The sequence below is a fragment of the Pyxicephalus adspersus genome, chromosome 4 (assembly GCF_032062135.1).
Source record: "Pyxicephalus adspersus chromosome 4, UCB_Pads_2.0, whole genome shotgun sequence".
Lineage (NCBI taxonomy): Eukaryota > Metazoa > Chordata > Amphibia > Anura > Pyxicephalidae > Pyxicephalus > Pyxicephalus adspersus.
The window spans coordinates 147,169,489-147,185,427 of NC_092861.1; the positions used below are offsets into that span (position 1 = coordinate 147,169,489).

Here is a 15,939-nt window from a genome sequence, read left to right on the forward strand (position 1 = left end):
TTGCTTTCCGCTCCTGGCTGCACACTTCTGCTGTGTGGCTGAGAGAGAAGAACTGCAACCAGATTTAAACTGGTCAAGCAAAACTTGTGTGACAAAAAGTCACATGTTGCTTTTGGGAACTGCGTTGCAATCTGCTGCAGCTGCATGCAAAAAATGGTTCCTAACCTCTCCTATTCACTTGAATATGAGAGAATGGGATCAAAGTTGAGCAGCCGGCAGGATGCTCACCGCAGGTCTCAGATGGCTCTGAAGGGTCTGTTTCATCTGTGGCTGTTTGTAATGCCAGGAAATAAAATGCAATGCTAGGAATTGTGTTGCAATGCACTGGAGTGGCATTAAAAATGAATAACAACCCAGCGCACGAATGCATGGCATGTGCCTTGCTGTGTGTGTGTTAACACAATTCATTAGTGGGAATGAGCCCTAATAGTAAGCATTGCATTGCCACACATTGAACAGAAATGCATTGCTGGGTGTTGTGCTGGTAGATGCATTTGGAGTGCAACTCAGCATACCATGTGTATTGCAGCCCATGCACTAGATGGAACATACCACAACAGTTAGCTTCTCCTATTTGCTCCATTTTGGTCTGTTAACTATAAACCACTGAAAGTGTTTTGTTCTTTCTTTACTTAAGGAAAAAGAAAATGCCTGCTGAAGCCAGAAATCGAGTGCTACCCTGTGCTTAGCATCTGGAAAATGTTCCTATTGAAGTCCATGGAATCAGTTCAGCAGGAGACTGACCTGAGATGCCGCATGGAACATCTCGGTGCCATGACCAAACCGCCACCCCCATATTGTCAGATAGCCCCTACCTGTCCCCAGAGACCACCAAACTCCTTGTACACGCTCTTATCATCTCTGGCCTGGACTACTGTAACCTCCTCCTCTCTGGTATTCCACTAACCCGACTCTCTCGCCTACAATCTAATATGAATGCTGCAGCCAGACTCATCCATCCTTCCCACCTACCAACCTACCTACCCCATACACAGCCTTCCCACCTACCCACCCCATACACATCCTTCCCACCACTCCTTTTTTGCTGCCTTTCTTTGTAGTTCTCTTCATTAGCTTCCAATTCACCTAAGAATCAAATCCAAGCTTCTGTGCTTTTCGTTCCAATCCCTACACAGTTCTTGTCCCACTTACCTTTCAGACCTGATAGGAAAAAAGCCTTCCAGCCGCTCTCTCCGCTCCTTCAATGACCTACTAATGACTCCTCACTCATAACCTCATCACACACACGGCTCCAAGACTTCTCTGGAGCTGCCCAGACTCTCTGGAAGGGTCTGACTCGTCCTTTTCGGCGTGCTCCTACTTTCTGCTCATTTAAAGGAGCCCTCAAAACCCAACGCTTCAACCTCACCTACCCGTCTTCTTCTGTCTCCTAAAACTCTCACTACTTACCCACCGTGTTACTTTCTCCACCTCCTAGGTTGCAAGCTCTTCGGGGCAGGGTCCTCTCCTCCTCCTGTGTCACTGTCTGTATCTATCATTTGTAACCCCTATTTAGTGTACAGCGCTGCGCAATATGTTGGCACTATAGAAATACAGTTTTTATCAGCCTTGCACAGGGTTTTTTTGTGTGGACTGCAGAACTCCCCCTAAAATATAGGGATGAGGAGTGAAATCTGCAGCTTTCATTAAAATAAAACCTAATATTCCTGCCATGAAGGTCCTTGCTGAGACATTTCCTGAGAACTAGGGGTTGGTGCTGCAACCTTTTTTTTTAAAAAAAAAAAACAACAGAATTTACTACTCTTTTATGTAAAGTGAAATTTCTGAGTTTAAGTACGCTTTAAATTATGATTTGAGTGCTATTGCAAACTGATTGTTAGGGTTTATCGCATTTCAGGGACTTGGAACAAGCATGCAGCAAGTGAAGTCAAAAGTCCCAATCTCCATTCTGAAGCCTTTGGATCAGCATAACAAGCAGGCAGCAAGTAACAGAAGGTGGGTGACCCAGGATATGAAGGACAACCATAACCATTCCAATCTTTTTCCTAGTTTTGGATAGAGAGGAGGTACCGGTGCCCATTCTGCATCCTGTGCGGCCCATGTGACGGTTTTCAGGGCTGCACTTAGTACAGGGAGGGCTTTGATGAACAGACCCAACCCTGCTTTGTCTGCAAACTTTGTACACAGCCAGTGGCCCCATCCTGACTGCAAATCCCACAATGCTCCACTTCAGTGTTGTTTGTCAGCCTGCAGAGAGGAGAGCATAGAGTGCAGCAAGACAGGTGAGGCTTCTCTGGGGCTACTGCTTACACTCCAACCTGGGACACAGGAAGGTGATCAGCTCCTGCAAGTTCCTTTGTACCTTGTCCCTTTTCTGGCTGCAACTTGTAGTCACCTAATGCTAGGCATACACTGTGCAATTTTCTCCCAATATTACAATCAGCATGCAAAAAGATTTGCAATTATTCAATGCAGCATCTGCTTGTTCAATAATTGATCTCAATCAGAAGTTCAATATGATTATTAACCAATTAATATAAAAAAAAGAATCAACTTTTGATTGACATTTTCCTAAATGTCGATCGATCATTTTGTTTAATCAGTTCAGCATTTTAATTTGACCAATGGTAAACATTGCATAGTGTATGGCTAGCATTGCAGCTTACCAATCAAGAAAATGCGACCGGCTCTGATATATATATATTCCTTTCTTGCTCTTACTTTCTGCTCATTTAAAAGAGCCCTCAAAACCCATTTTTTCAATCTTGCCTACCCGTCGTCTTCTGTCTTTCGAAACCGTCACTACTTCCCACCACTACACATATCCCAACCTATTGTGTGTTAATTCCGCCACCTCCTAGATTGTAAGCTCTTCGGGGCAGGGTCCTCTGCTCCACTGTCTGTATTTGTCTGTCATTTCCTACACCTATGTAATGTACAGCGCTGCGAAATATGTTTCCACTATATCAATCCTGTTTATTAATAATAATAATAATAATTTCCTATTGCCCATCAATTTTGGTGTATTGGGACTGATCACTGATCAAGGTGAATGCTTGGAAGGGTAATTGACTTTATGAAATGAATGTGGTGATAGTTTACTTTGCAAAGAATACCCAATCACCTGCAAAGAAATCTAACAAAAACTGGTTCTGTGAGATGCACCTTGCAAGCAAATACTTCTCTTTGCTATGTGAACGGCCGGTATTTCTCTAGCAAATCTGCTCCCATAGTATATATTGGGTGTATAGAAGGATTATTAGCACTGTAATACATTCATAGGAGCAGCATCACAGCGTATTTTGATTTTTACTTCTGAAACACAAATCAGTGATAAGGAAATTAACGGTTTTAGGCTTTGAGGTCCAATTGGGTTGTCATTTTTTATAAAAGAAAAAAATCTTTGTTTTATATTTAAATGTTTATAGTTATGGGTTGTGTTATTTTGGCTTTGATGGTTTACCGTGCCCTTTTTTATTTGGTATTTATTTCATTTTATTTATTTTTTTGTGTGTCAAGGCTAATGGGGTATTTTTAGGCATCAGAACAGATCAAAAGCAGCTGCTGTAACGCTCTATCACGGCCTTTATCCACCTTTTTTACCATGGCAGAACCCTTGAAAAACTTTCAGGTCTCAGGGAACCCCTTTTATAAATATTATATCCACAGCTCACAGTATATTAGTGTGGTGGTCAGTGGGATGAATTCCTCTCACATTACTGGTCAGTGGGAAGAATGTCGCTCTTACAGATAGCCAAAAAGATCATTGGGGTCACTTAGGCTGACCTGAGAGGAACACATTGCTCATTGCAACCTCTGGAGGAACTCTGGTTAAGAAACACTGTTCTGGGGCCATATAAAAAAGAAAAGATTTACCTTTTTAAACTGACCAAAAAAACTTTTTCTTTAACTTTCCCAAAATGACAAAATAAATTGGGGTTGCAAATGACAGTTAGAAACAAACAGGATGAGGGGAAATTATAATCTAATCTAGGAGATTGATATGAATATGATGAATGGTTTATAATGCACTTTAAATGAAAACTTTCACAAACAATTCACTTACCTTTACCTGTAACAAGCCCTCCATTTATCCACAAACAGAGTACACAAAGTCCTGCGCTGTCTCAGCTTCTCTCGTGTTTCCAGTGCCACTATCTTCCAGGTTCACATTGCGCAGGCCTTCCTCCAAATGTAAAAAATAAAGTGCTATTCTCACTGCGAATGTGAGATTGAGTACTTTTTTACATTATGCATAATGGATTTCAGGCATGCGCAGAAGGAGCAGCCCTCAGCCTCCTGGGATATGTGATGCATGTATATCAGGAGGCTGCGGATCTCCCCTTCGGTCTTTACCGCTGTTAAGTCAGAGGAGGCCTTCTCTACCCATAGCTCCCTGCTTCTAAATTGTTGATAAAGTTCAAAGTCTTTCTGCTGCCTGTTATCTCTCTAACCCTTGTCCTTTATATAAATTTCAAATATCAGCATGTGCAGACAGAAACCAAATTACCACCACCCATAGGATCACAACTTAAATGTTTTTAAACTGCACAAGAATAAATATACTTCATAAGAATACTTATACAATTTCATTTTTTATAGTTGTGTTTTAATGCACGCTTTGTTTTTTTTTTTTTAAATATTTATTGCTTTGCTTTCCTTGGTGGAAAAAAAGCTAAAATAATGAGACTGATCAGGGGCCCAATGTATTTAGAAGCAGCTTTTGTAACCCTTCAGAGCCATATAAACCCATTTCACTACAAGCTACCTGAACTATCAGTTTAATTCTACTAAATACCATTTTAGGTGCTTTAAAACAAAAGGTGTTTAATGTTCTATAGCAGTGTTTCTCCAGCTTTTTAACACAGGGGACCCTGGAAAAAACTTTCAATGCTTCAGGGAACCCCTTCTATATTTTAATATATCCTTCAAAATATCCCCTTCTATATATTTAATATATTAGTGTGGTTGTCATTGGGAAGAATGTCACCCTTACAAAAACATCATTGGTGTCACTTAAACTGACCTGAGAGGCAATTTCCTGGAACCTCTAGAGAAGCCCTGGTTGAGAAACACTGCAGAACAATACAGTATACATGTTTATAGATGTACAATACACACATCCCATCCCTATCACTTTGAAGTTGGCTAGAAACCTTGGTTGTGGCCTTGAAATGTTTCACAATCAGAATTTCCTTCCTTGAATGGTGCAAATATGTATCAAGTGAAAAAGTTTGTAACCTTGAAAGCTGAAGCCTCAGCAGATAAAAAGGCACAGAGGGTTTTTTATGTATCATTCCAGGTCTGCACCATTAAAGAGGAACGAAATCCAAAAAACAAAAAGTCACCAAGCGGTAGAGATCTTTGGCAGAGCAGACATGCAAAGTCTCTTTGCAAAAGCTCCTGGTGGCTTTTTGCTTTCTGCTTGCCATGCACCATGCATGGAATAGATTTAGGTGCTGGAGACAATGTAATCTCTGCATACATGCAGGAGTTGCATTATCAGTGATCACGAAAAGGTGAGGATTGTGGTGAAGATGGCTGCTTTGGTGGATACATTGGCGACATGATCCTGGACTTGTCATCTCTGCAGAGCACAAAAAAGTAACCTTTGCCATATCCTGTGCATACTTGCCAATTATTGGAAAAAAAACACCAACAAGGGGATTAGTTCTTTTTCTAATACATGAAATATGTTTGTATATACCTGGAATTTAACCTGGTACCATGCAGTACTGTATTGCAGGGTACCAGGACTAGCGGCTGATTGAAACAAGGAGCAAAACTAGCCAATAGGTTTGTGTGATCAACCATGCCAACGGGAAAAGAAAGCAGAGTGACAAAGAGATGACATCATCACTGCACTGCTTCTCCTTTCACAGTGCATTCACTGGCTGTAGCCTGGTGCAGGGTTATTTGTTCATATTGTAACCAATTTCCAAGGCACTAATATGACAACTGACTAAATCTCGGATGTCATATGTGCAGTTAGGCACACCTGATATTTCAAAGTTCAATAAATTAAAGGCAGGTCAGGAATCAATGTGTCCTGATTTACCCTTTATTGTCGATTACAGTATGCTAACAAAGTTATCCCAAAAAATCTTACATCAAATATCATTTTTATCTATGTGCAATTACCAAGTCTAAGATTTGGTGGCACCATAATAATTGGATAGTGTTAATTAGAACCAAATGTTTAGAGAAGCATTTACTCCCCGTTATGTTTTGGGGCAATTAATGACAACATAATGATTGGATTACCCAATACTCCCTCTGGATAAAAAAGTTTATGTGTGTTCCTGAGGTTATTTAGAACTGAAAAGAACGCTAGGATGGGCTGTGACACGTCTCCATCATTACAGAACAAGGTCATGGGCTAACTACCACCAGCTATGGGGCGAACCAAAACTATATTGCTATCATTTCTTCCACTTCTCCATCAGCCTCCCTCCTGGAACTCAGGTTGCTTTTCATCCAAACTTTCACATCACTTAGTCAAATGAGAACTAGAAAATGATATTGCTTTTGTAAAATGCTATTATGCTGTGTGAGAATATAATAGTGTTGATTAGATTGAGGTCCACTTGGCCCAACCAAGGTAAAAACTGATACTGATATATGAATATGAACTGCATTTACCTTACCAAGTGTTTGGTTGACACACATGTGTAGTGTTGCAGCGGCATCACAAAGCTTCTGCTTGAAGAAGAAACTAATACACGGGGGGGTGGACTTAAGGAGGTGTATTGAGGGCCCCAGATCAACAAGAGCCCCCACAGGGGTACCAAATCAGTATTGCACAGGGCCCACTATTGTCCTCCCACCAATGCTCAATGTTGAAATATGTTAAATTTTTGGTTTTGGGTGGTTAAGACACAACTTCTCAAATTCAAACAAGTATGCACACACCAAAGTAACGAAAAAATATTTAATGTGCTTTGAACTCTGCCAGTGGTTAGCTTGTGCTTTTATTTACAATATCAGCCCCTTGTAATCACATGAAAAGAAACACGTAGGGTGTAAGAGGGGGGCAGCACATGGTGCAAATCAGTACATTGCATACAGATGCGCTGACACAAACCATTCTGATAGGAGCAGGGAGTAGAAGGAACACAGGGATTCTGGTGCTGCTCCTTCACTGTCCAATCGCAGGCTGGGATCAGGGAGGCGACCAGACTGAATCACATAGCTGCAGGGTAGAAAAGTCAAGTCACTGTCTTTGCTGCTTGGTAGGGTTGTGAACTGTTCAGGACTGGATAGAAAGAAATGTAAATCTTCATATACACACAACAGCTCCCATATTGCTATATCAATGTTATATTTACCTGCAGCTGTTTGTCTTGAATTCAGATTTAAATCTATGTACTTTCCCATAACTATAAGCAGCAAATTATTTCTCAATGTTGCATGGGGGGTGTGTATGGAATTTCAGTTGACTGCATTAAAGAGATTATTGTAATCCAAAGCTCTGAAATTCCAAGATCAGACAAAGTAATCATATATTATTTCCACCCCCTCCCCACCTGCCCTTCCCCATTTTTTGCACCAGGTGAAATTCAATTCACACAGACTGTATAAGTGCTGTGTGTAGCAGGGATGTTCTACAAAGTTGTGCAAGGCTTCCTTTACTGGAATAATTTATGCCTTATAGGATTTGCCAGGACCTATTGTCATATAAAGCACGCTGCTGCCTACTCTCTCACCTACTAATATAAAGCACTTACACTTACTACTCCACTTCAGGGGCCACAATAGTGAATTATATCAGCAAACAACTACACTAGCAGTGCATAGGGTTGTTATGGGGCCCGGACTCACAGGTCAGCTAGTGGGGTCACAACAGTCCAGTAGAATCCTCACTCACTTTATTATAAGCTTCTTTTCCCATATGTTTAAGGTGACACTAATATGTTGGCATGGGTTTGCAAATAACTACAATTTTCTATTCCAAACCACAATGGGGTTTAATATTGATCATAAATGTAAGCAGGGACTAACCATTGACCAACTACCACAGATAAAGGTGGCCTTGTTATTGACAGGCAAGGTTGGTCAATAAACAAAAGTGAACAAGGGGCCATCCTTTTATCTAGCAATGTTGGTCAATTTACCTCAGTGAGCAAGGGGTGTCCACCAATGTAGAGATGGCCTTGCCATTGTCAACCAAAATAAAGGGGACCTGGCCACTCACCACTAATAGTATGAGCTTTGCTAATTATGTGCTGGGGACCATGCTACTAACCACCAATGTACAGGAGACATTGCCTTTGGCCACCATTGTTAAATGGCCCTTGCAGCTAACCATTGAAAGAAAAGGGCCTTGCCATTGACCACCAATGTCATTGGTCTAGCTACAAATGTGCCGGATAAATTGCCACCAGCCACCAATGTTCAGGAGACCTTGCCCGTGAACATCATTGTAAAAGGGTCTTTGCTGCTAATGATTGAAACAAAAAGGGGCCTTGCTAATAACCATAAATGTAAAGGGGAACTGGTCATTGACCACTATTGTTAACTGGCCCTTCCTGCTAACTATTGAAAGAAAAGGGGCCTTGCCATTAACTACCAATGTAAAGGGGACCTAGCTAATGACCACCAATGGTATTGGTCTAGCTAAAAATGTGCCAGGGGACCTTACCACCAGCCACCAAGATAAATGAAACCCTGCCTATAACCACCATTATTAAAGCTCCCTTGTTGCCAACCATCAAGGGGCATTGCCACTGAACACCAATGTAATGAAGACCTTACCAAAGACCTCCTATCGAGGACTCCTCATCTAACAGACGGCTTTTGTCTCATGTACAAAGTTAATTGTTCTGCAACTATCTTTTAGCAGAACAAAATTCCTCCGTTACCTTCAGCCCAAATACGCTCACACTTGCCCCTTTTCTGGAAAAATCCCACCACCACTACGTGCCAGGCAAGTGAGTCATTTCAGTAAAAAAAATCCAAATTTTTCCTCTGGGGAAAAACCAGTGAGTGATCCTTAGCTTTTACAACATTGTTCCCTCGAGCAGAATGCCAAAATTCTTATAAAACAGAAATAGATTTAAATGAGCACATCTTTTTGAAATATTGCAAATGACTTTTAGTATTTTTTTAAATTTATCTTTGAAGCTTAACTGCAGCTATGTACCCTGAGGAAATACATTGAAGGGAGCTGAGATTTTTATAGCTCTGCCATACAACCCAGCAATGAGCAAGATGGGGTGACCATAGGGAGGTGCAAAGTGTGCCACTGCACAGGGGCCCTGGATGGTACAATTTGTGTGCTTTCAATTTACATATAGCAATGTCTCTGATCTATCCACAATTGATTGGAACCCCAAAAATTAGGCCTCTTAGCATTGGTCGGCTTTTGAATTCTTTTCAAATTCCCTTTGGTTCTGGCTGGTTTATAGGACTGGAAGTGATAATGTGCATGTTTACTATCCCTAAAACTTGCAGATCGAGATGAAACTTAAAAAACACTGCTTGTTTATTCTTCTAAATTTTGGGCTGCCTCTTAGTATTTAATTTTTGCCAAAGGATGTCTTCAGTTTCGAGAATGATTGATGGCCATCATTATTTTATATCATGTGCTCTTCTCTAGCCTGTGACTGGACACTTAAAGAGTAGAAGCAGATTGATGAGCTCCTCTCATGGTCACTCTACCTTTTCCTGTGATTCTTTCACTACAGCACAACTGATTGGCTCCTTGTGCTGTTTCCCTTTTTCCCAGACTAGGCTAATCCAAGTACTTACACTGCCTGCCTTTATATTATAATAATAATAAATGCAAAGCTGTATACGTTTATTACATCTGCCTGAAGTTCAGCTTTAAATCCTATGATGTCACTGACATGGAATGTGTAGGGATATCCTCCCTTAAGGTAAAAGATAGCAATACAAATAATGCAGAATCCAACCCAGTACTATCTTGCCCAAATAAAAGCAATGTAAATGGAGAGAGAAAGCCGGGAGTTGCATAGAAAGGGAAATTCTGTATTGCAGAGACAAGCAGCTATTCTAATGACATAAAAGCAGATTTTTCTATCTTTGCCGGAGTTCTGCATTATCACAAAGGCCGACGTGACCTCTGCTTCTGTAAGTCCGCCTTAGAGAAGTAAGAATACTCAAAGCCTCTAGCTGTCTTCTAATTTCTCTGCTTAAGGCTGAGATCTCTCTTTCCTGGGCTCTTCCCCTATTATCTGCAATGTAAACAGAATCAGCGGGGGCCTCCATTTTCCAATGTTGTGTTTTTGTTGTTTTGCTCTGTAGTTTTATTGTGTGGGACTTATTCTGGGCTCTCAGCTGCTCATAACAAGGTAGCAATCTGCTCTGTGGGCTGAGGTCTGTGAAGGTGAAGGGACATCATTGTCATACATCTGTGTGCCTGCCAGTTGTTGCTGATTTCCCGGGTCAGTGCCAGGTCTCGGAGGTTTATTCTGGAAAGGTCCTGACCCTGATCAGAGCTGCGAGAACATCTTTTATGTACATATTGTAGCTGTCATGTTTATACCTTGGGTTTATTTTTCAAAAAGGATGTAGCATATATGTCTGTATGTGTGTATGTGTATATATATATTATATGTGGACATAGTTTTGTACAAAAATCTTGCTGTATAGAGAAATGTAATGCAGAATGCCCCCATGACACAATTGAGATTTTTCTCAGCAAAAGCTCATTGCTATGTGACTATCTCCATATAGGCTGAAAGGTAAGTGCAGAGTAGCTGGCTGCAAATGCTAATCCTGGCCTTGCTTATGGGGATCCTGGGGCACAATAAAGATGACAGTAAAATGAAGGTAGCACCTGGGTTAGGTTAATTCAAAGATTTAGGGGTGACAAACAACACGCACCTAGGAAGTATAGTAAATATTTCCTCACTCATAACCTCCTCACATGCATGACTGCAAGACTTTTCTAGAGCTGCCCCGACTTTCTGGAATGGATTTCCACGTCCGATTCGGTTTGCTCAAACTTTCTGCTCATTTAAAAGAGAACACAAAACCCATCTTTTCATACTCGCCTACCATTCTTCTTCTGTCCCCTAAAACCCTCACTACTCTTACTAATACTTATTATTCCAAATCTCCCCTCCTCCAAATCTCCCCTTAGATTGTAAGCTCTTCTGGGCAGGGTCCTCTCCTCCTCCTGTGTCACTGTCTGTATCTGTCTGTCATTTACAACCCCTATTTAATGTACAGTGCTGCGTAATATGTTGGCACTAAATAAATCCTGTTTAATATAATAATAAAAATTATATTATTAATAAATAATGTCAGGTCTGGTGTGAGTATGTTCATACTTATATAGCAAACAAATATAGAAAAGGATTCGCCCTTGTGAGGTATCTTAAGGTCACTAAGTGATTTGATAGCAAAAATGATGATATAATATATATATATTGTATATAATGATGATATAATTAAATATATATATAATATATATATATATTGTAATATGCATCTAGTACAGGCTTCATCCATGATACTTAGTTTGCAAAGGATTCTGGACTTTTTTCTTTCTGCACAGAGGATTGTGTTCTCCTTTTATATACAACTGTTTTTAGCACAAAATATGTCGGAAAAAACATTAAAGAGAATAAAGCTTGCAAAGGACTCACCCATTGGTTGGAAGTTGTCTCTTAGATTGTAAGCTCTTTGGCGCAGGGTCCTCTCCTCCTGTGTCACTGTCTATAATCATCTGTCATTTGCAACTCTTATTTAATTGTACAGCACTGCATAATATGTTGGCGCTATATAAATCCACTGAATTAATAAAAATAATAATAATAATAAATAAGGAACATTCTTGTGTATTATTTCATATTTACCTGAATAAATTGACTACAGTTTTAAAGCAATATTAGTTTTCTATGTTCTGGGCTCTCAGCTGCTCATAACAAGGTAGCAATCTGCTCTGTGGGCTGAGGTCTGTGAAGGTGAAGGGACATCATTGTCATACATCTGTGTGCTTGCCAGTTGTTGCTGATTTCCCGGGTCAGTGCCAGGTCTCGGAGGTTTATTCTGGAAAGGTCCTGACCCTGATCAGAGCAGCGAGAACATCTTTTATGTACATATTGTAGCTGTCATGTTTATACCTTGGGTTTATTTTTCAAAAAGGATGTAGCATATATGTCTGTATGTGTATATATATATTATATGTGGACATAGTTTTGTACAAAAATCTTGCTGTATAGAGAAATTTAATGCAGAATGCCCTCATGACACAATTGAGATTTTTCTCAGCAAAAGCTCATTGCTATGTGACTATCTCCATATAGGCTGAAAGGTAAGTGCAGAGGAGCTGGCTGCAAATGCTAACCCTGGCCTTGTTTATGGGGATCCATAGATGACAGTAAAATGCAGGTAGCACCTGGGTTAGGTTAATTCAAAGATTTAGGGGTGACAAAGAACAGCCACCTAGGTAGTATAGTAAATATTTCCTCACTCATAACCTCATCACATGCATGACTGCAAGACTTTTCTAGAGCTGCCCCGACTTTCTGGAATGGTCTTCCTCGTCTGATTCGGCTTGCTCCTACTTTCTGCTCATTTAAAAGAGAACACAAAACCCATCTTTTCATACTCGGCTACCATTCTTCTTCTTTCTCTTAAAACCCTCATTACTCACTTACTATTCCAAACCCCCCCTCCTATTGTGTGATACTTCCCACACCTTCTAAATTGTAAGCTCTTCTGGACAGGGTCCTCTCCTCCTCCTGTGTCACTGTCTGTATCTGTCTGTCATTTGCAACCCCTATTTAATGTACAGCACTGCGTAATATGTTGGCACTAAATAAATCCTGTTTAATATATTAATAAAAATTATATTAATAATAAATAATGTCAGGTCTGGTGTGAGTATGTTCATACTTATATAGCAAACAAATATAGAAAAGGATTCACCCTTGTGAGGTATCTTAAGGTCACTAAGTGATTTGATAGCAAAAAACACGTTAACAAAAAACAAATTAAAATATTAATTCCAAAGAACTTTTTTTTCCCCATAATAAATATATATATATATATATATATATATATATATATATATATATATAAATATATATATATTATATATATATATTGTAATATGCATCTAGTACAGGCTTCATCCATGATACTTAGTTTGCAAAGGATTCTGGACTTTTTAAGAAAGCCTGTAGACCCACATAGTAAAGCATTTTCTTTCTGCACAGAGGATTGTGTTTCTCCTTTTATATACAATTGTTTATAGCACAAAATATGTAGAAAAAAATCTTTAAAGAGAATATAGCTTGCAAAGGACTCACCCATTGGTTGGACGTTGTCTCTTAGATTTTAAGCTCTTTGGCGCAGGGTTCTCTCTTCCTGTGTCACTGTCTGTAATCATCTGTCATTTGCAACTCCAATTTAATTGTACAGCGCTGCATAATATGTTGGCGCTATATAAATCCACTGAATTTATAAAAATAATAATAATAAATAAGGAACATTCTTGTGTATTATTTCATATTTACCTGAATAAATTGACTACAGTTTTAAAGCAATATTAGTTTTGTATGTGATCTTTATACTGATGCATTTATTAATATTATTATTTTCAACATCAAAGTCCCTGGAACTAGTTTGTCATTTTACCATGAGGTCCTCCACTTACTAATATTTCTTGTAGGTAAAATGCTTCTGGAGATTATTGGAGCGCTGGTGGTTGGGTTTCTTCTCTACCATTTTGTTTTCGGGAAAAAAGATGACACTTTGCCCATGGGAGATGGCTGGTGGGGTCCTGGTCAGAGGCGAGATGACGACAATGAAGAAATTCGTCCTTTCAAAATCGAGACTTCAGAAGAGGAGTTAAATGTAAGCCAATGTCAATTGCCAATGTCTAATAACAATAAGTGTTGACTGTCTATGACAGATTGTTCTATAGACTATTCACATGTAAAAAATTTAATTCTGAATGTTTGATGCAGTACCAGGTGAAAGAATGTTTCTGTAGAGGCTCAGAGTTAGAGACAACTAATGGAAAGGCTACTATTACGACATATGACAATTCGTATGAAAACTTCTTTGGTCCCTTGTACTCCACCTGCTTGTCTGCAAAGTTCTTGATCAAACACCACTTTTCAGTGGCATCAGCATGACACAGATCATTTATTTGTCCTTAGTGTGGCATTCTGACCACCACTGTAAGAGGTTTATTCTTTCAGCTCATGTAACATACACTTATCCCATGGAGACCAAGAAACTGGTTAAAGCAGGGGTTTCCCAAGACCTGGAAGTATTTTAATGTGTTCCTGTAGGGTAAATAGGTTAAGAAAGGCTGCCATAGCATTGTAATTGGATGCAAAGTTGGGATCAAGTTAACTTCTGGTATCCACACTGGCCAGTGTGTCTTTAGGCGGGGGTGTTGGGAAATGTAGTCTACCATGATATAAAAAAGTTCTAATATAGTGTCATTAAGTCAATATTGATTTTGGTCTTCAGTCTTTGCAATACCATAACAATATCTTATGGGGCCGATTTGGGCTCCTAGTGAAAGCTTGGTTTTGATTTGTTAAAAGGAAACATGTTCTTGTTTGCTTTGAAATTCTACAAATATAATTTTATGAGCAAACAAAAGCCACAGTTCAATCAAAGCTTTTCCTATATCCTTGGCCATTAGACATCAGTACCTTTGAGGACCCCTTCGGGTCTTTTCATCTTGCTCTTTTAAGTTTGAGTCAGTGTTGTATTTCTTGACTGTTGGATGCTTTGGTGTTAACACTATCCTGTCATTTACTAAAACAAGCCCCATACAAGTTGAATAAGTAAGATGACATTGGATCCCCTTTAATTCAGCACATTGGTACCTATTATAACACCTTTGTGTATTGTGCAGGATTTGTTCAACCGGATAGATCAGACCCGTTACACCGAGCCATTGGAAGGCAGCCGCTTCAACTATGGCTTCAACTCCACCCATCTGCAGAAGGTGGTGTCTTACTGGAGGAATAAATTTGATTGGAAAAAACAACTGGAATACATCAACCAATACCCACACTTCAAGACCAAAATTGAAGGTATGCTGAGTTTTATAAAGAGTGGATACGTGGAAAAATCAAAGACAGCTAATGCTACACAGGGAATGGAAAATAAAAATGTTTTTGGTCTAATTTACTTTAATATTTTTATATATTTAAAACAGAAGTAATCCAATTATAAAACAAGGCCAATAGGTCAGATTTTCTTGACCTTTTGTACATGGGGGAACTCTTGAAATAACATTCAGGGAACCCTTCTATAATTCCTATATCCACAGATCACAGTATATTAGTGTGGTGGTCAGTGGGAAGAATTCCTCTTACATTGCTGGCCATTGCGAAGAATGTCACCTTACAGATAGCCAAAAAGATCATTGGGGTCACTTAAACTGACCTGAGAGTCACAAATTGCTCGAGGAATAGTACTGATTAGTGTAAATTATAAAATAATATATTTAGTTTCTGATAACTGAATAAGCCTACCTATTACATTTCCATTACAAGCCTACTACCTACATCATCTTGTAGACATATGGTTTCTATTGTAACTCAGGGATGTTGGTAAATTTTGTCTGCCATATATTGTTTATCCTACATGGGTGTCACATGGTCACATTTATTAACCCCCCCTCAACAGCCTAATCCAGAGATGAGATACAATGACATGTAGTGCAGTGTGCAAACATTTTTGGCCCATGAAACAAATATTCTGTCCACCATTTTACTACTATATATTGTATTCACCTATCCATCGAATTGCTATTGCTATTAGAATGTCCTGGTTTTGTTTTATATTTAGTTTGGCTTTTAGGAGGAATCAAACCGACTGCCACTTGTTCCCTCCATGCAGATGTAGGGGCAGGACCAGATTTATACTTTTTTCTCCCCTAGGCCAGGAGCTTGCCCTCCTCTGGGAGCATAAAACATACAAAACAAAAGTTATTATACGGTGCTGATCTGCCAAATATTGCTACCCGTTCACCAA

At 39.5% G+C, this 15,939-nt stretch overlaps 1 protein-coding gene across 1 annotated transcript in view; it reads left to right on the plus strand.

Annotated features, from left to right (window-relative positions):
• Window positions 1-2,090: 2,090 nt before the first annotated feature.
• Window positions 2,091-15,939, plus strand: part of EPHX1 (epoxide hydrolase 1) — a gene marked incomplete in the record, with an annotated part of 31,708 nt that continues 17,859 nt past the window's right edge. Inside the window, 3 exon segments of the mRNA XM_072409922.1 lie at window positions 2,091-2,243; window positions 13,607-13,791; window positions 14,813-14,993. Of these exon segments, the coding sequence (XP_072266023.1) occupies window positions 2,105-2,243; window positions 13,607-13,791; window positions 14,813-14,993 (505 nt within the window).